A 26409-nucleotide genomic window follows, 5' to 3' on the forward strand; every position below is an offset into this window, starting at 1 on the left:
AAAATAATGTTTCATTTGTACATGATTTCTTGACCGAGATCATAAAATAAGTTACTCTTTTTCTTATTTTATTCCGAGGGGGGGGGGGGGCTAATGTATACATGGTCCCCAAAAGTAAAACTAAACTGTTGCTTTAGTTATATGCAATAAATGTTTTAATCATGAGTATTATTTACTACAGGATTACATTGGTGATTTAGTCGAATCAATGATGCAGAAAGAGAATGAAGAATATGCCTTGGAATGCTTGGGTATTATGGGGAATCTGACCATTCCCGAGCTCGATTATGAGTTGATTCTCAAAGAATATAATCTTGTGCCATGGATTAAAAATAAACTTCAACCAGGTAAGAATTGTAGATCATTTTTCCACTTGATATTTTATTGGGTGTGCGTCATTTGCTTAATGGATACTCTTGTAACCTTTGGGATTTGTTATAATACTTGGTTAGAATTTGTATTGCATTTTCTGCTCTCTTATAATTAGTCGAGCAATGAGAACCTTTGTTTCACCACAAAATCCAAACTATGATATGTAAGTTGGGTCTTATTCTAAAAATAACATGCCTTATTTGTTAGCAGGTAAGTATATTTAATAGATATGGCAGGGTTTTTTCTAAAAATTATTCATGAAAGTCCATACAAATAATTTGTTTTTCAATCATGATCAGACACAAAAAAAACTTTTGGAAATTTATGAAAATTATTTTTTACATTTGAGTTTTTTCTTTTCAGTTTATCTAGACACAAGAACTATGACCTTTTTAAAATCACAATTTAGCATGATTTTCTCATCTCGACTTCATTATTTATAATGAAAAACCCATGAATTTTCAGGTTGTCACTCAACCTCAAAGCATTTTAAATTAATCATTTGTGAAAATAAAATTGAGTAGTTTTCAACACGAAAGTATGTTGATTTCTAATTTCTTTTAATTAATTATTTCATAATTAATTTAACTCATTTATAGTTCACCAATAAACTCATATGTGATATACTACTTCGGAGTAATATCCTTTTGAAGCAAATTAAAAATATGATTTGTAAGATTAATACTAAATATTTTTATTTTTTTTATTTCAATTGATGATGACTACTTGAAATTGTAATCAAATAATATTGATGTCATTGATTAGTTTTATTTGCTTTTTTTTTTATTTTTCAGGAAACCATGCGGATGATGTTGTATTAGAAATTGTTATTTTGGTTGGTACAGTTTGTAATGATGACAGTTGTGCAAAACTTTTAGCTGATTCTGGCATTATCCAAGCTCTTATTGAACTCCTTAATGGTTAGTGAATGTTTTTTTAATCAATCATTTTACTACCATGTTTTGACATGTATAACAAAAATTGTGGTTTTATATAACGGATAATCATGGTTTATATATATATATATTATGTTGGTGCAAAAATAATGTTGTTTTTTGACATTCAACTATATATATAAAAATAGCATTTTTGTACCGAACCAACACACACTAGCATTTTAGTCCCCATGTTGCCTGGGTGTTTGGAGGTGTATGTTGAGCAAAAAAAAAAAAAAAGTCAATTCTTTTAACTTTGCTTCCTATTATGCCCCCTTAACATTTATTGTTTTGGGCTCAAATCAAGTTATTAAGTTAGATCCATGTCCAAGGAACCTATATCTAAAATTTCAATTGTTTATATTCAAAATTAGCGAAGGAGTTTGGTAGAGTTCTCAAAGGTTAAATCGTTGAACTTTGACCCCTTAACAGCCAAATTTCTGGCCGAAAACGGATTACAAAGATTTTCCCAAATCTCAGTACCCTGTATATCAAATTTCGAATCTCTAGGCTAAAAATTGACAGTGTTATTGCCTAGGGAAATGTACACAGACACACACAGACACATTCACTTTTATATATATATATATATATATATATTTGTCTTTACATAAGCAGTAGTTTGTTGCTACACAGTCATGAGCATGTTTCGGTCTACCAGTATTTACCAACTAGAGACCTCATCAGGCAACAACCTTTATTTCCGAAACCGGAATTCAAAATGAAGAGCGAAAATTAATTCTCAGCAAAAGAAGGCTTTTTTTTTGTTTTTTGTTCTGAGTGTGAAGATTCACGGAGGACAGGGTTGAATTGGGTTTGAATTTGTTAGTTTATTCATTTTAGTATTTGTTTATTTACTTATTTGTTGGTGACTTTATTCATTTTCATGTTGGTGTTAGCAGTTAGGATTATAAAACCTAGAGCTATACAGTTATCTTTAACAGGCGAGAGGCTCCTGTTTCTGTCTGAGACCATCCAGGGTCAATGTGTCATAAAAGTCCCTTTTTTTTTTATTCTGGGTATATGTTTAATTATAGCTTTAGAATGGTTAGAGAGAGCGTGGACATATAAAGGGTTACTGTTCTCTTTCCTATAGGGTTCATAGATTCCTTTGTTTAGGTTAGCAACCTCAAATTATATATATATATATATATATATATATATATATATATATATATATATATATATATATATATATACACACACATATCATAATTTCTTGTCTATTTTAAATAATTATAAAATTTATTTTTATGAGCATTTTGTTTTTCTCATTTTCAAAAGTAAAAAACACATACAAAATTATTTTTTGGGAGGGGGGGGGCTAGAATCACTAAACCGTGAAACACAAAAACAGTATTTTGTACTCAAACATATTGTCACCTGTAATGCTATCATTTCTTAAATATTTTAAAATCAAAGTTTAAAAAATAGCAGTTTGTTACTGAAATGCAGCAAAAGTTTGTTACTATCTTCCAAAATTTCCAGGTTCTTTATTTGAGGATTCTAAATTTAGTTTACCATTTTTTTCCTTTTTTAATCTTCATCCAGATTTTCACTGAAATACCTCTGGTTTCTCAAAAAAATGTATTTTTATCTTGTATTATTAAATTAATCTTTATTTTTCTAACTTCAGCAAAACAAGAAGATGATGAAATGGTTTGCCAGATAGTGTATGTGTTTTATCAAATGATTTTCCATGAATCAACCCGAGAAGTTATCATCAAACAAACTCGTATCCTTTTGCTCTATTACAATGTATAAATCCCATGATAAATCTGTATGTTTTATTAAAATGTGTTTTGTGACTAAAAATGAATTTGAAATATTAAACAGCTGTGTAGAAACAAAGCTTATAAATTATAGATGTTAGAATAATGTTTAATATTCTGGACAGTCTTCTAATCTTTATTAAAAATACATCTTTTGATAAAAATAAAATTGTTTGAATAAACAAAATTTATGAAAAAATAAATTCTTGAAACTTTTCTGAATTTTTGAGATGAGGATTGGTTATTTGTATTATTTCTGTTCTCATACTGAGTGTGATTTTCATATTTCGGTCAGTGTAATCTCCAACCTTCTTTAGGTGTATCTTGTTGAACTCTGAGTACGTAGAAAAATCAATTGTAAAAGTTATATTCTCCTGAAGGTTCAATTCTCAGTGTGGGCTACCGAAAAATACAATTGCAAATTACTTAGCATCTCTATCTAATCATGGCTGACGGAACAAGAGCACGCTACCTCTGTGAAGTAAATAAAGGGTTCCGTTGGAAATTCTGTCTAAATTCCCAAGTTTGACAGAAACATTCCTGAGTACAGGATACAACTGAAGATGGCCAGAGGTTATATCGAGCAAAATGTTTTTAAACTTTGAACAACCATTGAATGTCCTTTGATGAGTTTTTTTTTGTGCTGTATATGTTGTATCGATATGAGATTGCTCGTTCGAACTTCAAAAAATTTCGCTTTCATCAATGGATGCATGTTTTTATCATCACTAAATACAAGTGATTATTTTTTTTTTTTTCCTCCGCAAGTATTTTTGCCGGAACGCGTTTATACATTTTAACAATATCAACATCAACATTCAGACCTGTATATATTTAGTTTTAATATCCATTTTGATTTTTGTTTGCATACATATATGCACAGGAAATCTCATAAGACTTATTTATTTGGTAAAAAATACTTTGTGTTGGTGATATTCATTAGATGCTTTTAGCAGTGTTCACTTGCAGAAAACGTTAAATATATTTTAAGTGACTTGTCATCGAATAATCATCAGTGAATCGTTTTCAATAAATATTGTATTAGTATTAAATTTGAAAGGGTTGATGTGCTGTAATACAGAACAACTAAACCATATTGCTTTCTATTTACTGCTTCTTTCAATTAACTGGTTGATGATAATTGCTACATGAACAGATTAAAATTATAGCCACTCAAACTCTATGAAAAATATCGAAAATGAATAAATAGCCAAATTGTTCTTTTGACAGAAGTCTCAGTTTGTTTAAAATTAACTTTATTGTTGTATTGGTCTTTGTCTTCTAAATGATTGTATTCATTCATGAATAAAATAAATTAAGTCATTAAAAATATGTGTAATTCAACCCTTTTTTTGCTATTTCTACACTGGTGCTACAAAATTAGGCTGTCTGAAGATATCAGCTTCCTAATTTAAATATACCAAATGTTGATGTTGTTACTTTTCCATTTTTTTTTTTTTTTTTTTTTTTTTTTTTTTTTGTAACATACAGTTATGTTCTGCAAAGCCAAAAACAAAATCAACATTTTTTCTCTACAAATCAACCAACCTAAACACCAATAAACATTTGAAAAAAAAACAACTTGAAACTTTTTTCCAAAATTACTGAATTGCTATGCCATAAAACAAAACCGTATTTGTATATGTTTTTCTTAACATATGACTCACAGAAGCTCCTGCCTATTTGATTGACCTGATGAACGATAAAAATAGTGAAATCCGCAAGGTCTGTGATAACACTTTAGATATCATTGCAGTAAGTATCGTTTTATGGAAGATAATTACCCTATTAAAAAAATGCTAATCATGCAATAAGAAATATAATTTTTGTTTTTCCTTTTAATTTTTAAAGTTTCAATTTAATGAAAGTGTTAGTAAACAGAAGTCAATGTGATTGGTCGAGTAAATCAACTCGTAGAAAAAAGAAATTTTAAAATAACACAATTGGCAAATCACTAAACAAACTTCCAACCATGAAAAGTCTTAGGAACTAACGAATCAACCAACAAACTAATGATTGTTTATTGAATTGAATTATTTTAACATATCTTGTATTTTTTAAAGTCAGATCCAAATAGTATGGTCCTGGATATGACCTTAAACTATATCCAATGATGAGGCCCCAGCTTGTGGGCTTTGTGGAGTGTGAAGCCACCCTTTAATTGGCATTGCTCCTAGGTCCACTCTGACCCGGAGTAGTAGTACCTGTTAGGGTCTCAACTATGGGTTAAATAGAAACTGACTTGAAAAAAAAAAACAAATATTCTATTAAAAAATTGTTCTTCAAAATCACTGGATTCAACATTAAATAACCTGAAAAGGGTTGATATGCCGTAAAACAAAAACAACCAACCAACCAACCAACCAAATAGTATCTTGGCTGATAAATCACATTTTTCTTCTGTCAATTTTCATTTGTTATTGTTGTACAATGTTATTGGCAATATGACATATTTTGTTACAATTTATTTAAAAAATGATTTAGTTTAATGCAGATAACTAACATAACTCAAATTCAGCAAGGAGACTAACTCGTGTAGGTACAGCTAGTAAATAAATATTGATATCATAGACATACATAGTCATCCATTCGTACAGATACCAATTACAAAATGAACTCAAATAAATCCAAGGAGATCATGGAAATATTGCAACAAAATTAAATTTTTTTAAAAAGGTGTTAAAGAAAATTTTTCTTTTTTTTAGGATTTATTTAGAATTCAAACTCTTCCATTTAATTTTTTTTTATAGCTTGTTAAGAATTCACCTATTAATATATGTGAATTCTTGACAACTACCTAAAAAAAAGCGAAAATAAAGAAAAATCTGTATGGTGTATATATTTTTACACCAAAAATGATGTAAATTGATCAAATAATTTTTTATATAAAGAAAACCATTTTTAAGGGAATTTGGGTTTTTAATATTCTTTCCTACCTCCTTCATGTTTATAATGACTTTTTAAAATCTTGATTTGGAATAACCCCCCCTCTTTTCTTAAAAATGTTTTCAAGATGGCATCGTGATATTGTCTCTATTTAATTAGCCATAAAATTTGATTTTCTTATTTAAAAATAAAACTACTTGATTAATTTATGTGATTTCTGGAATATAAAACTTTCTGCTATGGATCCTTCAGATTTTTATTTATTTTTGTTTTAATATAGGGGAATTATGGACAAGCACTTTGTTTTTATTTTTGACGATTATGAAGAAAAAAATATGTATGCTGTTTTTTCTGTGGATTTATAATCTGCAAAAATTATTTTCCAAAAGAATAATTTATTACTTTTTCTGCTTTTGTCAATATTTAAAAAAGATTTAGTGTTATAAAGACATTAGGTCAGTTCTTTCTATATTCCATTTTCACTTTTCAGGAACATGACGAAGAATGGGCCAAAAAAATCCAGTTGGAAAAGTTTCGATGGCATAATTCTCATTGGTTAGAAATGGTGGAGTCACGCCAAATGGAAGATAACAATGAGTCGTACATGTCGTATGGCGATGATGGCATCAATACTTTTCTGCATGATACTGACATCCTCGACAGACCAGAACTCTTCTATGGAACGTCAGGTAAGATTTTTTTCATTTCTTCACGTCTCATTTTTTTTGGCCACACGAAGTTAGGGTTAGCAAAAAAATCTATAAAATCACCAAATTGGAGTTTTTATATGAAATTGCCATTGAAAATGCATTTATCATCAAAAAGTGATAGCTAAAAGAAACAGGAAATCAAAGGTATATTAATGTTACTAAATTAATTTGTAAATTTTTTTCACATGATGAAAAGCATAATTGATTATTCATTACTAGAAAGTGACATGTTGTCATATATCAGAAAAAAAAAATTTTATCGTACAATTGTGGGATATTCAAGGCCATGTTTCTTTTGGCTGTTTCAAATTTGAGAGTTGTTTTCAAATCATTTTAACATTTCTTTGAAAAGTGTTGGTGAAAATAGCTATGCAGTCCACATTCCAAATTTATTCAAAAGATTTTTATTCCCCCACTTCTGCCATTGATGAGGCATCTGTCCGTCAAGTTGCCATTTTGGAAGATCGGTACATTACTATTCGCCAAATAGCCCAAGATATCAAGATTAGTACAGGGTCTGTAGAAATTATCATTCGTTACCATTTGCATATGCATAAGGTGTCTGCCAGATGGATTCCCAGGTTGCTCACACCATTCCAGAAGCGAGAACGCATCGAGTGCTCGAGTATGAATTTGGAGATGTGCCAAAATGAGTCAGTTTTTTAAAAGACTGATTACACAGGATGAAACTTGGGTCCATCACTATGATCCAGAGACCAAAGCCCAGTCAATGCAGTGGAAGCACTTGGACTCACCACCTCCAAAGAAGGCAAGGGTGCAGCCCTCCGCTGGCAAGGTCATACTCAGTCTTCTGGGACCAGGACGGAATAGTGATGACAGATTTCCTGGCAAAGAGTACCACAATTACAGGAGCCTATTATGCTTCACTTTTGAGGAAATTAAGGGAAGCTATCAAAATCAAGAGGCGGGGCAAGATCTGCAAAGGTATCCTCCTCCTGCTGGACAACGCTCCGGTCCACAACTCATGTCACCAGATCAGAAGCACAGGCGTGTGGTTATGAAATCCTTCCCCAGCCTCCCTACTCTTCTGATCTTGCACACTCTGACTTTCACCTCTTCCCAGCCATGAAGTTGTTTTTGAAAGGAAAGCGTTTCCCAGATGATGCAGCCTTGATTTCTGAAGTCACGTCGTGGTTGAAGGACCAACCTGGGGTGTTCTACAAAAACAGTCTCCAGAGCTGCATCAAATGATGGGAGAAATGCATAACTCTGGGTGGTTCCTATGTAGAGAAAGACTAATAACTATACCAAGTTTCGTTGCTCTACTTCTATGGGAAGTGGGTCAGGGGCATTACTTATTGTACGCCCCTTGTAGCTTACAATTTTCTAGTAAGACAGCTTAAGGCTGAGTAAAGAAAGTGAGGAAAGTTCAGTCAATGTATCTAATAAATCTATCCTGTCATTTTTCATGGCATTGCATTTTATATATATATATATATATATATATATATATATATATATATATGGTTGTTAAACTGGATTAAATCCAACAAGATAAAAATAGAATGGAGGTGGAAGGACCTGAATACTCAACGTTTTGCCCGATTTATGCGGGCTTTTTCAAGAGGGATGGTCATTATATATATATATATATATATATATATATATATAATCATTTACTTATTACTGTATATATTATCTATTATTTATAATTATCAATAATAATTAATATATAGTAATAATATTTAGTAATAAATGGTGGTATTTATAGCTAGAAATAAAATAGGTTTAAGGCTTCTAAAATTTGTACTAGAACTGTCCGCAAGGATTCCTAGCATAGTGGTTACTACTTGAAAAAAATCAATTGTAAAAGTGACCTTCTCCTGAAGGTTGATGGTTAAATTCTTAGTGTGAGCCACCGAAAAATACACTTGCGAATTACTTAAGATCTCTATCCAGTTGTGGCTGATGGAATGAGAGTATGCTATCTCCGTGAAGAAAATAATAGATTTTGTTTGAAATTCCAACCAGATTCTTGAGTTTGATGAGGTACACCTGAAAATACGTGAAAATCACACTCAAGATGAGAACAATAGTTCAAAGAATCCAAATAATATGAATAACCAATCCTCATCTAAAAAAATTCAGAAACGTAATAAATTTGCATTTCGTGTTCTTTCAAGCCATATTTTTGTAAACAAGGCTCACCCATGTCTAGTGTGTTCTTGAATATAGCCGTTTTGTTTGTTTCTTTTTTTCATCACAAGCCTAACTTGCTTGCCTTTGTTTCTTATTTATAAAACCAAAACACAGATGTTAATCATCCTAGAATTGATATGGTATGACATCTTAGCTAAGAATCAGCAGTGCATTTATCAACTTCCCATTGTTAAATTTGAACTTCCACTAAAACATCGGACAGATCAATCTAAATGTTTTACAATCAGTGAAAAATCCTTCCTTTTCGATTTTATTTTGTGTTGCATGTTTATTTCTTAACACATTTTTATTTCTCATTTACCTTTTTATTTTTGTTTGCAGGTACATAATTAAAACTTTATTTTTATAAATTTAGTTATTCTTTTGTTTGAGAAATTTAATTTTAAAATATTCACTTTTTATTTTCATATATTTTCAGTTTTTGGTATTTTGCAAATAACATTTTCTTTTTTAAAAAATAGCCTCTTATATTTTTGTTTTACTTTTTTAATTTCAATGAATTATAATTCTTGTATTTTTATTTCTAACTTCAGAAATATTGAAATCTACTCTACACTTTAAATTGTACAAATCATTTAGCATAAACAATAACATAATTTTTTATTTCCACATAAAAATGTAACATGCAAGAAATATGCAACTGCAAAATATAGAAATTAACAAAAGGTACAGTTAAGTTTTTTGCAACAAAGCATTTCTTTTAAAATATTTATTGAAACACATTGTGCTTTCCATGGAGCACAGTGGATTTTACTAATCTTTCCAGAACTGATTGGCATACTTTAGCACACAGATTCAACAGCACTTGGGCAATGGCAGCTTGGATGTGTTCCTTAAGTTCAATAATGCTATAAAAATATGATTTTCACTTTCAGATTATGTTTGAAATAGAAAAAATGCTAAAGAAAATCATTACTTATTGCAGATTTTGTATACATTTCCTGAAAGAATATTGGTCATACATGATTGACACAATCTTATCTCCTCAAAAAGAAAGACCAATATAAATATACTTTACAGCAAATAATTTCCTCTTAGAATGTACAAATTTAGCTGGAATTGTAAAAGGACATCTTAATGTAGAAAAAAATTAGTGATAATTTTTGGAGTTTATTATAGAGATCTGTTTTATCCGAGATGCATATCATATTACTGGTTTTTATAACCATTAATATGATATGCATCTCTGATAAAACAGATCTCTATAATAAATTCTAACTTGTATTAAGTTTCTTCTGCATTTATCCTAATAAAGCAGGATCCTTACTATTTTGCCATTTTGTTAGATTATACTCTGACCAATGAATCCATTGTCATCAGAGCACCAAAGAGATTTTTGTTCTATATGATCATCCATTTAATACTGACCGTATTCAACATTACTTAACTTCAGCAATTTAAAGTGATGCTGGTTAAGTTGATAAGTACACAAAATGACAAGCTAGGTATGGCAAGTTTGAATCCAGTCAACTCCATAGTGCCACTTTCATTTAAGGATGTTGGCAACCTTCATATAGTTTCTCAAGAATGACAACAATTAAAGCAACAAAGTTGTCATGTTGACTTGTACGAATTTATTTTAGCTGTATAAATCCAGGAATATTATGGAAGCTTCTAAATTCAGAAATACGTTCTTTAAGCAACCAAAATAATTCTGTCAAAAAAGAAAATGTTCATACAATGTTTGTTTTTTAAAAAATAATTTTATTTATTTTATTATTTATATTATTTTTGCTTTTCTTTTATTTGTTTTTTCCTTCATCTTAAAACTTTTCATCCCTAAATCTGTCTCTATGTAATGATGTTGACCCATCCCACCCACACTGGTTATACTTCTGATTATTTTCATACCTCCTTCTTCAGGTGTCCAGTCCAGTTGTAGACAGCACATGTATATGATGTGACTTTTTTTCTCCCTACGGTGCGTCTGATTTCCTTGCCAAACAACAGCAAGGTTTTAGCCCCGTTGTTTTTGTTTCTCCTCTCACTTCCAAAACCTACTCATTCTTCTTGGTCCCCCATTTGGTTTTGACCATCTCCTACCCACCTTTTTCCGTCATCTTGGTTCGTTCCATGCTGCTTGCAATTCAATCTGACTTGAGACTTCTTTCTCTCATTTAAAATGCAGGTTATTAACTGAAAGGGGATTCCAAACGGGTCTCTGCCCTTAACCTTCCCTACTTGAAAAAAGAAAACTGAACAAAAATCTAAGACCAAAAACCTCCATCATTAAATCCAGGTTGGTGAAAACGGTAAACATTTCGTCCCGCAAACTAGGAGAGGTATCTTAGTGGTTGCATGGCTTTTTGTCTAATCCCACAAAAACAGAAAACAGGGACATTAGCTATCCCTTCTCTCACCACCCACTCCACCCACAAGTAGTCGCCTTCATATCACACCACTAACCATTGAATGAGTGGCACAATTGCTTTCATTCACACTTCATATGTCATGTCGATTTTCAAGTGTCTGCTGATTCAAAAACTTTTAATAGCAATACAATGTGGATTTAGACTTTCTGTGGCATTTTTTTCTTTTTAATTATTTTTTTAATGCCTAAAGTTAGTTTATAGATATATTCATAAGGACACATCAAGCATTGCTCGGAGAAGAATATCTATTCCTGAACCCATATAATTTTTATTTTCATGCAGACCTTATATTGTTTAAAAAAAAAAAATAGCATCATCTAAAATATATATAATTAGATGATGCTTAGATTATATATATATATATATATATATATATATATATATGTAATTGTTTTTTTTTTTTTTTTTTTTTCTTATAAATATCCAGACGTATGTTTAATGTTTACTAACAAACATCAATTTGCCTATATGTAACTGTTCTGATGATTACACAAATCTAACTTTGGATTCCATTAACTTTTATCCACACCCTCATAAATGTGTCCACAGCTATATGAAAAATGAGTGCTTTTATTTATTATATATGAATATTATAAATTTCAGAGAGTATTCTATCTCCAAAGCTTTCCATATTTTTCTCTGATATTGTCATGTGTAGAATCTTCATTCTAAATTCAGAAGAATGAGTTCAGTGGTTTTGAAGTTCATTCTAAATATATCTTTATAAAAATGCTTTACTTTATGTATAGTTAGCGCTTTAATTATCCTGTGTTTGTAAAGAGAGCTCCCAGTTTTTGATGTTGTATATAACAAGTTTTGTAAAAATTAATTCTAAAAAATTACAGCATTCTGGCTTTCATTTTAAAAAGCTCAGTTGCAGAAATTAAATCCATTGTACCCAAACATATTCACAATTATCCATTAGTGCTCATTAAAATTGGGAAAATAGTTCTTTTATCTTTATCACAAACATATTATCATGTTTTTATTAGTTATTATTAACATTTATATACTTAAATATAGACATGATTTGCTAAGGTTTTCATGTATTAACAAATCTGATTGGTTAGTTGAATCCTGTGACATAGGAAAAGATTTGAAGTTGGATATTTCAATTTTTTTTTTTTTTTTTTTACAGTGATCACCACTTATCAAGGCCCGGAAGCCACTCAGGGATAAGGGTTATTGCAAGTACATTACGTTAGTGAGGAGATTTGCTGAAATGTTTACTTAAGGGGGCGGTTCATTAGGAATTTGTTAACAGTGGACTTGAAGTCATCCAAGTTGTAGTCCGGAGGGAAGCAGGCAGACGGAACAGAGTTCCACAGGCGTGCAGTTCTAACAAAGAAGCTTTGTTCATGGAATCTGCGTTTTGATTTAGGCACAGATATAGAGTGGGGGAAATTTTTCACAGTGGATTCAGCTAGACGGGTGTTTTTTGTGAAAGATTGGCGAGGGGGGACCAGAGATTGGAGTTCAGACGAGCATCTGCCATGGAAATAACGATAAAACAAGGACAGGCTCGCAACGTCTCTTCTGTGGGAGAGAGGTTGCAGGGTAGAGAAAAGGGCATCCCCCACTAAGCCACGAAGTCTATTTTGTACTCTGTCAAGGCAGGATAGGCTGTTTTTAGCAGCTCCTGCCCAGATATGGCAACAGTATTCCATCCTTGGACGTACTTGGCTTTTATATAGATAGAGAATTGCATCCGTAGTGAGATATCTTCTGGAGCGGTAGAAGGATCCCACCATCTTTCCAGCGACCTTGGCAACAGACTTGATGTACGTGTTCCATTTCAGATCAGGAGTAAAGGTCAAACCCAGAAGCTTGTCAAAACACGGGGCCTCACCCAGACGAGAGCCATCCATCACAATTGATGCCAGATGGGGATCAGAGCGTTGATGATGTAAGGATAGCAGTTTGGTTTTGGATGCATTAAAGGTAACCAGCCACCTCTTCCCCCACTGAACCACGCACTCGAGATCAGAGGAGAGAGAATCAGAGAGAACTTTGTCATTTACAGCGTTTGATGTGTTGCCGTAGATGGTCGTGTCATCAGCATAGATGTCAACGAATGATTTAAGTATGTGTTTAGGGAGGTCATTGATGTAGATCAGGAAGAGAGTTGGGCCCAGGATTGACCCCTGAGGGACTCCAGCATTTATATTGCAGGCCTCCGATTTTTGTTCATCTACCACTACTCTTATGAGCCTATCGGAGAGAAATGATTTAATGATTGAGAAAACATTTCCAGTTATACCGTAGCTGGAAATCTTGTGAAGTAGACCCTTATGCCATACCTTGTCGAAGGCCTTTGATATGTCGAGAGCAATTGCCCTAGAAAGGAAGCCTTTGTCAAGAGATTCACTAATCCTGTGGGATATAACCGTCAGCACATCTGCGGTAGATCTTGCAGAGCGGAAACCATACTGTGTGTCACTAAGAAGGTTATTCCTGCTGAGGTGGTTGACTACTTCTCTATTTAATATGGATTCCAGCAACTTACTCATAACACACAGGAGACTTATTGGTCTGTATTGAGAGGGAGATGACTTATCACCTGAATTCTTAAATACAGGGCAAACTGATGAGGTCTTCCAGGGAGTCGGAAAGCACTTCTCCTTAAGGCAGCGCTTAAATAGTTTCGTAAGTATGGGAGCAAGTTCTGGTTGAAGCTTTTTTAACACTATAATTGGGATGCCATCAGGGCCAGTTGCTTTACTGGAATCTAGGTTCTTTATTAGCTTGGCGACCTCATGCACGGATATTTGTATGTTACCTAGCTTGTTCTGTGTTATAGGAGGAAATATGGGGAGTTGATGGCCTTCGTCGCATAGGGTAGAATTAGCTGCAAAGTTCTTTGCAAATAGTTTGGCCTTGTCTGATGCTGATGAGATGACCTCTGGTCCATTGATAATGGTTGGGGTAGAACGCACACTTCTGTTCAGGATCCTATTTGTTATTTGCCAAAATTGGTGGGATCCAAGCCGCTGATCAGCTACCTTGGATTTAACAGACTGGGCATATAGCTCTCTTGCATTTTTTATTACTCTTTTACAGTGGTTGCTGGCAGACCTAAAAGCAGCTTTAGTCTCAGTGCATCTATTACGTTGGTAACTATGGAAAAAGTGATTTCTGTGCGCGATAGCAGCAGCACATTCAGGGGAGAACCATGGCTGGCTGTTAGGTTTTTGTTGGAATTTTTTAGATGGTATGAATTGGTCTATGCCTGCAATTAACCATTCGGTCAGATCTGATACTATAGAGGACACATCCTTTTTAAACATGGAGTGCAGAGGTAAATCAGATATGAATGTACGGAAGCTATCCCAGTCGGCCATAGAGTATCGGTATACAGTACGGTGGAGGGGTACGTCTGGGGGCTTCTTACATTTCGTTTTTATCTTAACTGATACGACGGAGTGGTCGGAGGATCCTAGAGGAGAATGAACGGAATATGAACATAGCTCAGGGGAAGTTGAGAGAAAAAGGTCTAAGAGGCTTGCATATTGACCGGGTGTATTGGGCACACGGGTGGGTTCGCGAACAATCTGAGTGAGATCATAAGCAATGGCAAAATCATGACAAAACCTCCCCTCATCGTCTGTCTTATTTGAATGGGTCAGCCATTCCACGTTATGGACGTTGAAGTCACCACATATGTGGATGTTAGCCGAGGGATGTGAAGACAGTATGTGGTCTATTTTCTCAGATATGCTCTTAAAGATAGTAACTCCGCTGTTGTGGGGCCTATAGAGGGCAAATATAAATGCAGTGGTGTTAGCAAGTGCAACCCTGAAGCACATATAGGGTAAATTAGGATGTTCTCTAGAGATATCCCTGCCACACGGGTAGCCATCCTTAATGTAGGCACATATTCCATGCCCATGGCGATCTTGGGGGTCAGATTTAGCTGTTAAATTTGAGTATCCGTTAATTATGAACTCATCTAGGGAAGTGGTCGGCCCTATTCCAGTTTCACTTAGAAATAATATGTCCGGTTTCGTCTCCTGTAATTGGGTTTCAACCTCTGGAAGGTTGGAACGTAGACCCCTGATGTTGGAGAAGGAGACCTGGTAGTAGGGGTCTACGTTGGAAGATGGGGTTCTAGGTTTAATCGAGTTTTTATTCTGGAGATATTTCATGTTGAGGTTTGGGGATTTGTGGAATAGGTCGGCATACTTGGTTAGAGCAGTACAGAGAGGGAAAGTAAGAGAGAAAAAGACAGGAAATTTATTTTTTGTAGCACACGAAAAGGTAAAGCCGTAACAATTACCCACTAGTATGGCATCGAGAGGCCCCACCAGAGACTACTGCATGGTCCAGATCCACTCACCAAATGGCAATACAGCAGTCCCAGTACTTTGCGCCTGCTGATAGGACAGCCTCCTTAGTGGTTAATCCAAGGTTCGGGTCCCTGACTATCAGGCGGATAACGTCAGCCCAGACAAACGTTTACCTCCAGCACCCTTACTAGTGACATGGCCACAAGGACAGATAGAGACAGAAAAATTTCCGACATCTCAGACTACTGGTCAATTAGAGAATAGATGTTAATGTAATGTCCAGGTGATTAGGTGTGTGCTATCTTCCTGTTGAGATATTCCTGCCAGAAGGCAACTCTGATATAATGAATGGCACTCCAGTAGATAAGAAGAAAAAAAAAGAAACATGGGAAATTTGAAGTTGTAAATTTTATTCCGTATGGTTTTTTCACTTTTTCAATTTTGATACGTTATGGATGGAGGTAGCATAAAACAACTTTCAAATCAAATTTTGATTCTTCCTAACCAACTTTCATTTGTTATAATTCCATGTTATTGACAATAAACCAATCTACCTCTTTATATTTTTTTATCCGGTTTGGCAGTTTACAAACTTGGAGACATTATTAAATAAACACATAAAAAGTCACTTAAGGAGTATAAAAATTAATATTTCTTAGTTACTTTATACCATTCATATTGAACCTAACAAAAAAGGTGTGGTTATAAAACATAGAAATATTTACAAAATATATTTGAACATAATGGATCCCGGGCAATGCCAGATTGGTGCAGCTAGTCTTAAAAACATGTCATGGTGATCATGAATTGGTGGATTTACTACAGATGAAAAACAAACAACTGATATTTCCTCATCTGCAGTTGTCCAGCAGACTGCATTATTGGCCTAATGCATGCCAACACAGCCTATAAAATTGGCTGCTTGTCATAGACACTGTTGACAATGGTATGGACCTCACCCCTCAGTTATGAATAAAATAGCAACTTGTGCTCAACAGATTGTATACAATGAATTGGAAGTTTATTTCTAAAAGCTGTCCAACAGCTGCCAGCATATAAAATAAGCTTTAAACCGAATATGATGATTTTATGAATATGATGATTATGATATTATAAAGTTGTTATTAATTTCAAGATCTCATTTCAAGGCATTCTTCAGAAATCAATGTAGGGGGTCATGAAATCCTAATACTTTTTTTTGCATGTGGCCATTATAAAACCTGACTAAACCCTTTATTTTTTTCTTGGATTCAAATAAGAATGTAAGCATCATAATGTTACTGAGAAAAAGACGTTAAAATGACATCACTATTATTTGACTACATTTTTTTATTGAAGAGTAAAAAAAAAATAATGAATTCTACAAAGAAATTACAAAAGTTTGTCATTTATTACTTTAATCATTTGTGCATTTTTTTTTACTTAATGTATGCATCATCCAAAGAGGGAAATTATCATTCATGAAAATCAGTTTTCTCTAATAATATAAGTTGTGGCTATTAAACAAGAAGTCATATTGCATGATGTCTTGCTGTATTTGGAAATAAATTGCTTGGAATTTCATCTGATTCCATGAAGCCATATTCAAAACCAGTGTAAAAATTCTTATGGAAACATTTACATCTCCTGTCCTAAAATTTGAGAATTCGCATGTCGATATATGGATTGTTTGGGTTGCACGCTTTTCTCTTTTCTTTTCCCAATCACCATCCCGTCTAAAATTGTTCTTGTTTTCAATTTGTGCACTTTTGACACAGATTTTTTTATATACTAGCTGTACTTGTGACCCAACACATCACAACTACTTTGGTCTGAAAATTCAATCAGCTTTGACATCTATAAAGACATTCTAATCGTATAACTAAAAATAAGTCTCTACTTTTATTATTGTTATTATATAGGAGTAAAAAAAACTTATTTTGCCATTTAATAGACATACTCTATTTATATAGACATGTAAATTTGATAATCCTGCTGAAAAAGGTTTCTCCTTCTCTAAATACTCACGCATTAAGAAATATTAGAGAGTGTTCATATCAACACTGAGAATCAGTAAAAGAAATACACAGTGAAGACATTTAAGTTAATTATAAATTACAAGTATTTATGAAGGAATTTGGAATGAGGATGTCATATTCCAAAATTTACATAAATGATCCAGTAGTTTTTTGGGTTTTTTTAACTAAGAAAATCAAATTTTACAACTAAGTGAGTCAGTGTTTTGATCAGTCATGATGAAATAAGGGAGAGACAACTAAATTTGAACTATCTAGACCAAAAATTAGCCTTATACTTAATAGTTTTGTATTAAAATCACTAAAAATCGTAAATTTGGATTTTCTTAGTTTAAAAAAACTACTTGATCAATTTACATAATTTTTGGAAGATGTTCGGTCTATGACGAGTTCGTACATATTTTTTCTGTATTTTTGTTTTTTTAAATAAATGTAATTCTAAATAAGCACCGAAAATGATAATCGTGTTTGATATATTTTAATTATGACTGTGCTTGTTTGTATGATAAATGTGTACACATTAGTTTGTTGGCATGAGATTGTAAATCTTTAAGGGGACGATTCTTAGATAATTCAAACCCCTAACAAATTCTTTTCCTCAAATGACTCCGATATTATGAATTTACCTATCAAGTAAAATTGTGTCATCAAATTATTATATTTTCAAATTATCAGATTTGAAAAAATTATAATTAATCTGTATCATAAGTTTCCTGAATGGCAAATTTTTAAATAGTTATCTTGAGTGGGAGTCATAACTTTCACTCTGGTATCAAATTTGTTGCAATTGATTGAACTAATTTTAGGTTATATTGTTGTATTCAAGAAAAAAAATGTGATTCATTGAGTCACTCAATGAATTTTGGTAAAATTGTTCGAAAGGTTAGTTTACAAAGATATTTATTAAAAAAAAAATAAAAGAACAAAATCTCAAATGACCTTCTTGTTGCTCTTTCTCATTCTTTAACTATGAGTTAAGTAGTATTACTTCCTTTGGTGATATTCTCTTTTGTTTATAATGAATTATTGCAACCTATTTGTTCCTTATTTGTTTATTACCCTTGACCATGAAACAGAGAGAAAGAGAGTAACAGGAGTGAGTGTAATAGACTATGTATAAAGCAATAGTAATAAGCATCTTTTGTGTCTTATGTCTAATAATATAAATGTTATTGTTAAGGTGGAGTGTCACCTCCTTTTTCTTGTCTTAAAAATAGAATGTTTTATACAAGTTATGAAAGCCCTCATCATCACATCTGTCATGAAAAATGCTTTTTCTTATTTTTGAAATAATCTCATTTTTGGCACAAATATTTTAATCATCAGAAACTTTTAGAATTTCAATGTATTTTCATTAAAAACGTGTTTATTTTTTTTTTTTTCATGAAATTTATTATGTTAGTTTTTTTGTTTTTTTTTGTAAATGTCAACCTTGTTTTTTGCTTCAGTTTTAAACTTTTTTATTTTATGCTTCGAAAAAATATTTGAATATAGTTTTAAAAAAGATAATTATTGAAACGGTGAGGGAATAAATTTAACAGAATAATCACCCACCATTTTTAGTTTAAATTCTAGCATTCAAAAACGGGTGTCATAGTTGTTAATTAAAATGATAAAAAATGGTTACCTACCCTAACATCAATTGTGCACTCTATTAAAGTAACAATCATAGTATTTACTTTACAGCAGATTAAAAAAGACACAGTACTGCCTACATTTGTGATATATGTAAACAATAAATTAGTAAAGTCGCTACTAATATGTTCAACGTATCCTCAGATTTCAAGGGGGTTCTGCTACAATAGTAATATTTTAAAAGCCAAAGCAGTTTGTCCTCAAAAGACCACTATTTTGTTTGTTCAAAAATGAATATGCTTTCAAATGAATTAATAACATACATTATATATCTTAAGATTTTTAAGCAAATAAAATTATAAAAATATGAACATCATAAAACAGCGTTTTCGGTAAGGTTTTGTAAAGACCCCCCCCCCTCCTGATTTGTAAATGCTCATACCACGTTTCTATTAAGAATTTTGTCATGAGATTTGAAAAATAATTTAGAAGCGACATTACTTTTAATAGTTTCGGGTGTCCAAAATACGTTTGAGGCTGTTTTTTTTTTTTTTTTTTTTATTGTGTTAAAAAAAAAAAAAAAAACAAAAATGACGAGTATTGAAAATTTTGAAAAAAATTTTCTTCGGACACTCACTAGTAAGTAAAACAATCTTTTTACTGATTTTATTCATTAAAAGTATAATTGTATATTGTTTTCTCTTGTGATAGCTAGCAATTTGAAATCCTGATACCCGGGGGGAAAAAAAAAAAAAAAAATTGTTTCTATTGACTTTCAATGCAAAACTGTTTTGTAATATTAGTAGTAGCAGTATCAGCAGGGATAGCACGGCTGTAAACAAGACCTTTTTTTTTTTTTTTTTTTTTTTTGTTAATTTGTATTCCAGATCAATTTTTCTTTTAAATCATTGAATACATTAATATAAAAAATATTCTTACATATTTAGTTAGTTTAATTATAGCTATTCAATTATCAGAATATATAATTATTAAAGCAATCCCAACCAGTCCGGCATAATGAACTTTGTCCAACTTACAATTTCTCACATATTTCTTATTAAATTTAAAAAAATATTTATATGGTTGAAAAGACAAGAAAATAAGCTTGTGTGCATTTTTATTCGTTGCATTAGTTTTTAATGGTGAATTAATTTTAATTTTTTTTTCAGCAGATTATTATCGAATGCACACTAATCTACCAGATTATAAAAATAAAAAAATCTATTTGTACAGGTTCTCAGTTTTTAGTGAAATTAAGAAATAAAAAATGTCTTAAAATGGAAAGTTTAAAAACGAAATATGTCACTCGGTAGAAAAAAAGGACATGAAATGAAAATAAAAATCAAATCCATTCAAAATTTGTGGACGATTTTTCAGCTCTAGCAAATTTTTTTATGTTTTAATAGGTGGGCAAAAAATACTTGATACTTTTCCAAAACATCACGTTTTCTGTAAGAGTGATGTCACTTGTTTTAAATAAACTTTATTTTTGTCTGTCACACCCCTAATATAACTAAGTTTGCATATTTAAAAGTAATTTCATGTTCAAAATCTAAGCTATAACATTTTCCAAAGTCAATAATTATGAACCACTAACCATAAATATGGGTGCCAAACGCCCTCTTTAAAAAACTAAAAAAACTCCCTTAATCCTACCTCTAACCCTAAGTATGAGTGACAAGCCTCCTCTTAAAATCTTCTTTAACAATAACGCTGTCCGAGTGGCAAGCTCCTCACCAAACAGAATTCCTCTGTACGATACATATAAACATCTGTTTGTATAAATAAAGCTATAGCTGAAATATATCTGTGCATATGTAACCAAAATGTTGATATAAATAAAATAAAAAAAATTATATTAATAGATCATATCTTTTATAAAGTTAATTCTTGTCTCTTTGTATATACAGGATTCACTCTTAAACTAATTGACCAATCATTATGAATTTTAGAATACATCTGCTAGGCATAATAGTGGATAGTTTGAACTGTATTTAGTTTAATTTAGTTTTATGCAAAAGGAGGTAAAAGAGAACAGGAAGCTTTTTGTGAAAATTCAGATATTTATTTTTGTGAAATGTTAATAGGTAGTAGACATTAATTAATAAATATTTTCCAAATTTCAGTTTCTTTGGGGCATTTTAAAGGGTATTTAGGGTGCATAGTCCAAATGTATCATATTTGCATTAAATTTGATTCAGACCCATTAGATTCCTTGAATTTCAATTTTTAAGACCCTTTAAATTTTTTAGAATCAAAATCATGCAATGGATTCTGATTAAAATTTGAATAAGAATTCTAGACATAAGGATTAGTATATCTTTGGGGGGGGGGTCATTTTTACCTGATCATGGATATTGTTCTAATGTGTGTGTGTTAGAATGGAATCTTATAGGAACTGTATTCAAGTGTCAATCAATGTTATATTCTGTGCCCTTTATTTTTTTTTTGTAAACATAAACACTCTCACATACACATATTCACTTTTATTTTATTTATGTAAATGTTTTATTAATGGGTGTTCTATAGCAACTAATTTGCAAGACCAGCTCCTGTGATAATCTCTAATAGAAGGTCATCAAGCGAAAGGAAAACAAAGTCCTTTTCTACAATAACAAATGATGTTTAAGTGGCCTACACTATTGGGTGTAGGTTGCCAGAAGTTTACACAATGAAAAAAATAAGAGGGAAACAAATGTTAGCAAAAGTATTTTCTTGAACAGTGTATCTGCCAGTGGAAAATAACCTTGCCTGGTATAATGGTGACAGAGGCAGAAGAGAAGACATCTTCCTTTGGAAGCTCTCTGCTTGTTCTGCAAATCCCAGTATGTCTGGAAGTAGTGCTTCTAAGGTCTAGTCAAAATTAATATGCCATGGAGTCTGGTTGGTTCACATATCATCAAACACCTTCTCTAGGACTCCTATACACAATACGAAAGAAAGGGTAATATTTATGACTGTTACAGTACTACATACATTGTTGGAACCAGTTTTAAAAGCAAATCATGGTGAAGTCAAGAATTGCCTTTGTAGACAAAGTTTCTCCTCTCTGCATCCAAGGTTGAGAAAGTGCTCAGTAACCACCAACCCCTTCTTGAACTTTTAAGTTTCGAAAACCCTTATTATCACATTGTTTATTTTCATTCCAATCCTGTACTTATTACTTACAACTGAAGAACTTTCAACTAGTGCAACCACAAAATGGATAGAATGGAAAACTCTTAACTATATGGAAACTAAAACTGACCATTCAAAGTCTTCTCTGACTAAATGTGGACCGTTGATACATGAATGTGGAGAGAATATCAAACCATGGATCACATCTTTTATGGATCACATCTTTTATGGTGCACATCTTTTCTGGTGCACATCTTTTCTGGTGCACATCTTTTCTGGTGCACATCTTTTCTGGTGCACATCTTTTCTGGATCACATCTTTTCTGGTGCACATCTTTTCTGGTGCATATCTAGCAAACACATACAACACCTTAAATTTGGCAGTATATAACAGCACAGCTATGGTTTGGAGGCATTGGGGGAAAAAAAAATTTTAAATAGAAATTCATGACTTGTATAATTAAAATCAAATTTATACAAGTAATAAGCAAATAAAAATATTAACCTAAATTAATATTAAGGTTGTTTAGAATACTAAATTTACTAATTTAAATTTCTTAAGAAAAAAGCTAATTTGCTTTGATTTGATTTCCATATAATCACATGCTCTGCTTTCAACGAACATTATAAATAAATCTTTTTTTTTTTTTTTAATCCCTTCTCTCCTTGAAGTATGTGATGGGTTTAGGTTGGTGTTTTACTATGCTAACCTCAAATCTTTGGATCTATAGAATTGTGGTGATTTACATATTAATACTTTTAAGAAACGTATGAATTTGCAATTTCTCCCTCGATATAAAACAACTTGTATGCAATTAGATGCTCTACTTTGGCATTAAATAGCCTCAAAAGATTGATATGCCATATGAAATCCGTGCTCTCCAATTTATAATTATTTAATTCACAGATGAGTTCTCTATTTACAAAAACAACAAAAACTGAAGTTTTTATGATACATCTATATCATTTATTAATCTAATCTATATGATAAAAATCTTATTTCAAACTCAAGTGTGACTAACAAATCTAAAAATGCTTGGATAAAAATAAAAAAATTTTTTTTTCATTTTTTTTCATAATGATTTTAATGTAAGACAACTTATTGAGCTTTCGTTCTTTTCTGCTTCAGGATTTGACCCTGTGATGATGATGGATGGCCATATAACACCAGAATACATTGATGACAATGGATTATACAACGGAAATCCTGATTATATAATGCCAGCTGGGAACCATTTCAATCCAAGGTAAGCATCATGTAAAAGACTATAAAATGGGAGAAGGAGAACAATCACGTGAGAGATGTTGATAACGTTCACGATCATGTGCAAGGCATGAAGGACACTCAAGAAGATCACTGGAGGAACATCACAGCAGTAAAGAGAGAATGAGCAAATATTGTTTCTACAAAGAACAAGCGAGTTGAAGTTATTTCCTATTCTTTGTCTTGGTCTCTTTTGCGATTGAAACTGGACACAACATATGTTGGTGTCCGGACAAAGTTACACATTTACTAAGCCATTTCTCTACTTAAACAGTATTTTTTCTCATCAGAATGAAAGCATTGTTTGAAAAATTTGCAATGCTAGTTTCACTTAACTGTAATTTTTAAACTAATAATCGAATTGTGCTCAAATTTTGACATATGATGCCCCTTGAAGGTAAGTAATTTATAAAAATCATAAATTTTGTATTAGCCGTGCCATCTATGTGTCAGACTTATTGAGTGATGTCATATGGGTTATTAGGTTTATTTTTAATCTTGGCATCAAATGTGATCTCTGGCTCGATATTTGATGGTTAGTTTTATCATGTGACATAGAAAAGGTTTGCATTGCTATATTTATTTTAGTGAAGAAAATAGTAATGTAAGTTCTGCAGACTTAGAGGTGCTTAAACTTTTCTTAAGAGGATGATTCAACTAAAAGCAATTTTTATCTAAGAATGGATCTCTGATAGTAGTACTATTCTAGTAATTTATTAATTTCTGGTCAGATGGAATCATAAAAATCCTAGTTATAGTTTTAAATACAACCTTTTATCTTAGTATATTTTTAATGTGATTTTATAAAGTATATTTGTGATTTTATTAAATGCATTTCGAACAAAAATATGGATTAAAAAATATCTTCAATATTTTTTAAACAAGCAATTCTACATTTTTATCGTATTATTAAACAAAATTGGATAATGCAGTCATATTTAATTATGTATAAATACACTCACAAATTTCATGTAACAGATTATTTTAATGAATGTAAGTACTTTCGTAATCTAATATATAAAATTAAGTTGGCCACATTTTTTGAGTTTAATTTAAATAGCATTACACGTCAATATTTGATTTTGTTTGACATCTTTTGTTAAGTATTCATGTATTTTGTTTAGAAGCCATACATTTTCATTCCATTTAATTTCTTCGCAAATATTTATCGTCCTTGTAATATTATAAAGCCATCTTCCTTTTTAGCAGCAAATGTAAATTATAGATGGCAGCAATTTTTGATTTTAGCAGCAAATTTCACAATTAATAATAAATAGTACTATTAATATATTCTTTTGTTTATAAATAAGTGTTAAAACTCATAAGGAAACAAATTTATATTTTAATATTGAATGAAGTCATATGACACATCCTTCTCAAATGATGTCTAATGGAAAATACCTTGTATAGAACTATGTTTTTAGATTACAGCAAAACAAAATTACATGATTACTTTTGATATATTACATGATATACCTTTTTTTTTTACTCATTTCTAAATACTTTTATTTGTTCAGATAATTTGTAAGAAAGAATAAGATTATTCAGCATTAATGATGCGAGTGGTTACATTTCAAAACATTTTAAAAATCTATTTGTATTCTTATTTACTTATTGTGTGCTTTACAAAATATTGCTAGAAGCAACGTTTGATCATTTTCTTTAAATTTAGATACACTAATATTTTTTGTTACAAATATGACCTAATTGAGAGAATTCAGAATTAAATTACAACAATTTAAAAAAAAAAAAACTTTTCGTTGTAAATGCTGTTTTCTATACAAAATATTTTAAAACCCTTAAATTTAAAAATACCACAGCTCAAACATATTTTAAAAACTTGCTGTAGCCAAAAAGAATATGAATGATTATTTAACATAAAATTAAATTGCTCTATTTCTCAAAGTTAGACAGCTATAGCATTGCATCTGAGAAATCCATGTTTGATTCTATTTACCCATTTCCTTTTCTTTATCATTGGTCCATCTTAAAAAAAGTAAAACGTTTTATTCGACTTAGAATTATTTTTGATGATTGCCATGTTTGTTATCAGCAACGATTTTCCAAAATGAATACCTTATTTGTTCTTGGCAGCAAATTCACCTACTAATATTTCTATGTAATAGTACTTTATTTATTGTTTATAAATATAAGTTAAATAATACGCTATTATTTGTTGTAGAAAAAAGTATTAAAATTTTAATTTCTTTTTTCTTTATTTTATGAAGTTTTGCTAAAACATATTCTCCCAGTCTGTTTTTTGAATGACTGAGGGTGTCGTTATGTGAATTATATTTGTTTAAATTTATTGGAAGAATTTTATTTATTTCTACCATTTCAGATATAGTGGAGAATTTGATCCCTATGTCCGTCCTGATACCCAGCTGGGTTTTATTATGGACGGTCAACCAGTAGATGAATATGGTCGCCCTCTGGGGCTTTATGGTCATCCTGCCATGGGAGATTACCAGCTTGCTTATCGCAACGGTAATGCCGATGAAGATTATGCCTATGTCAACCATGCTTACCATCGATAATTGAACAACAATTGTTTCCATTTCTTTAATTTATACATTTATTTATTTGCATTATTTTTTAATTTGTTGGATTTTTTGAAAATAAAAACAAGCAAAAAAAAAATAAAGATATATACAAATCCAATTCAGATATTTCTTTTGATCCAAACACAAAAACAATATTGGTGCAACTTCTATTTTCTCTTAGAAGGATGGAGAAAGAAATTATTTTAAACATGAGAAAATTTGGATGTGAGACATTTCTAAGCTTATATCATTGCTGTTTCATTTTGTCTTGGCAATCCTCGATTGCTGCACCCCCGTGTAATTTTTGGCCTTGATTGTTTGTGATGTGTATTATTTCTCTCTCTTAAATCGCAACACTATGAAAAAAGTGTTTTATTTTAA

At 31.5% G+C, this 26409-nt stretch overlaps 1 protein-coding gene across 2 annotated transcripts in view; it reads left to right on the forward strand.

The window, feature by feature from the left end:
* Positions 1-26146, forward strand: part of LOC145291990 (kinesin-associated protein 3-like) — a 92748-nt gene extending 66602 nt beyond the window's left edge. Inside the window, exons 11-18 of one of the 2 annotated variants that reach the window (XR_013869520.1) lie at positions 182-347; positions 1167-1292; positions 2944-3042; positions 4749-4834; positions 6456-6654; positions 10720-10777; positions 23351-23468; positions 25827-26146. Coding sequence is in view for 1 of the 2 variants with exons in the window: in XM_080137953.1 (XP_079994079.1) it covers positions 182-347; positions 1167-1292; positions 2944-3042; positions 4749-4834; positions 6456-6654; positions 23351-23468; positions 25827-26022 (990 nt within the window). In the remaining variant the exon portion in view is untranslated. The remainder of the gene's footprint in view (positions 1-181; positions 348-1166; positions 1293-2943; positions 3043-4748; positions 4835-6455; positions 6655-10719; positions 10778-23350; positions 23469-25826) is intronic. The other variant, XM_080137953.1, reaches the window with a different exon arrangement.
* Positions 26147-26409: the final 263 nt, after the last annotated feature.

The sequence above is a fragment of the Euprymna scolopes genome, chromosome 13 (genome assembly GCF_053919585.1).
Source record: "Euprymna scolopes isolate OS-2025 chromosome 13, ASM5391958v1, whole genome shotgun sequence".
Taxonomy (NCBI): domain Eukaryota; kingdom Metazoa; phylum Mollusca; class Cephalopoda; order Sepiida; family Sepiolidae; genus Euprymna; species Euprymna scolopes.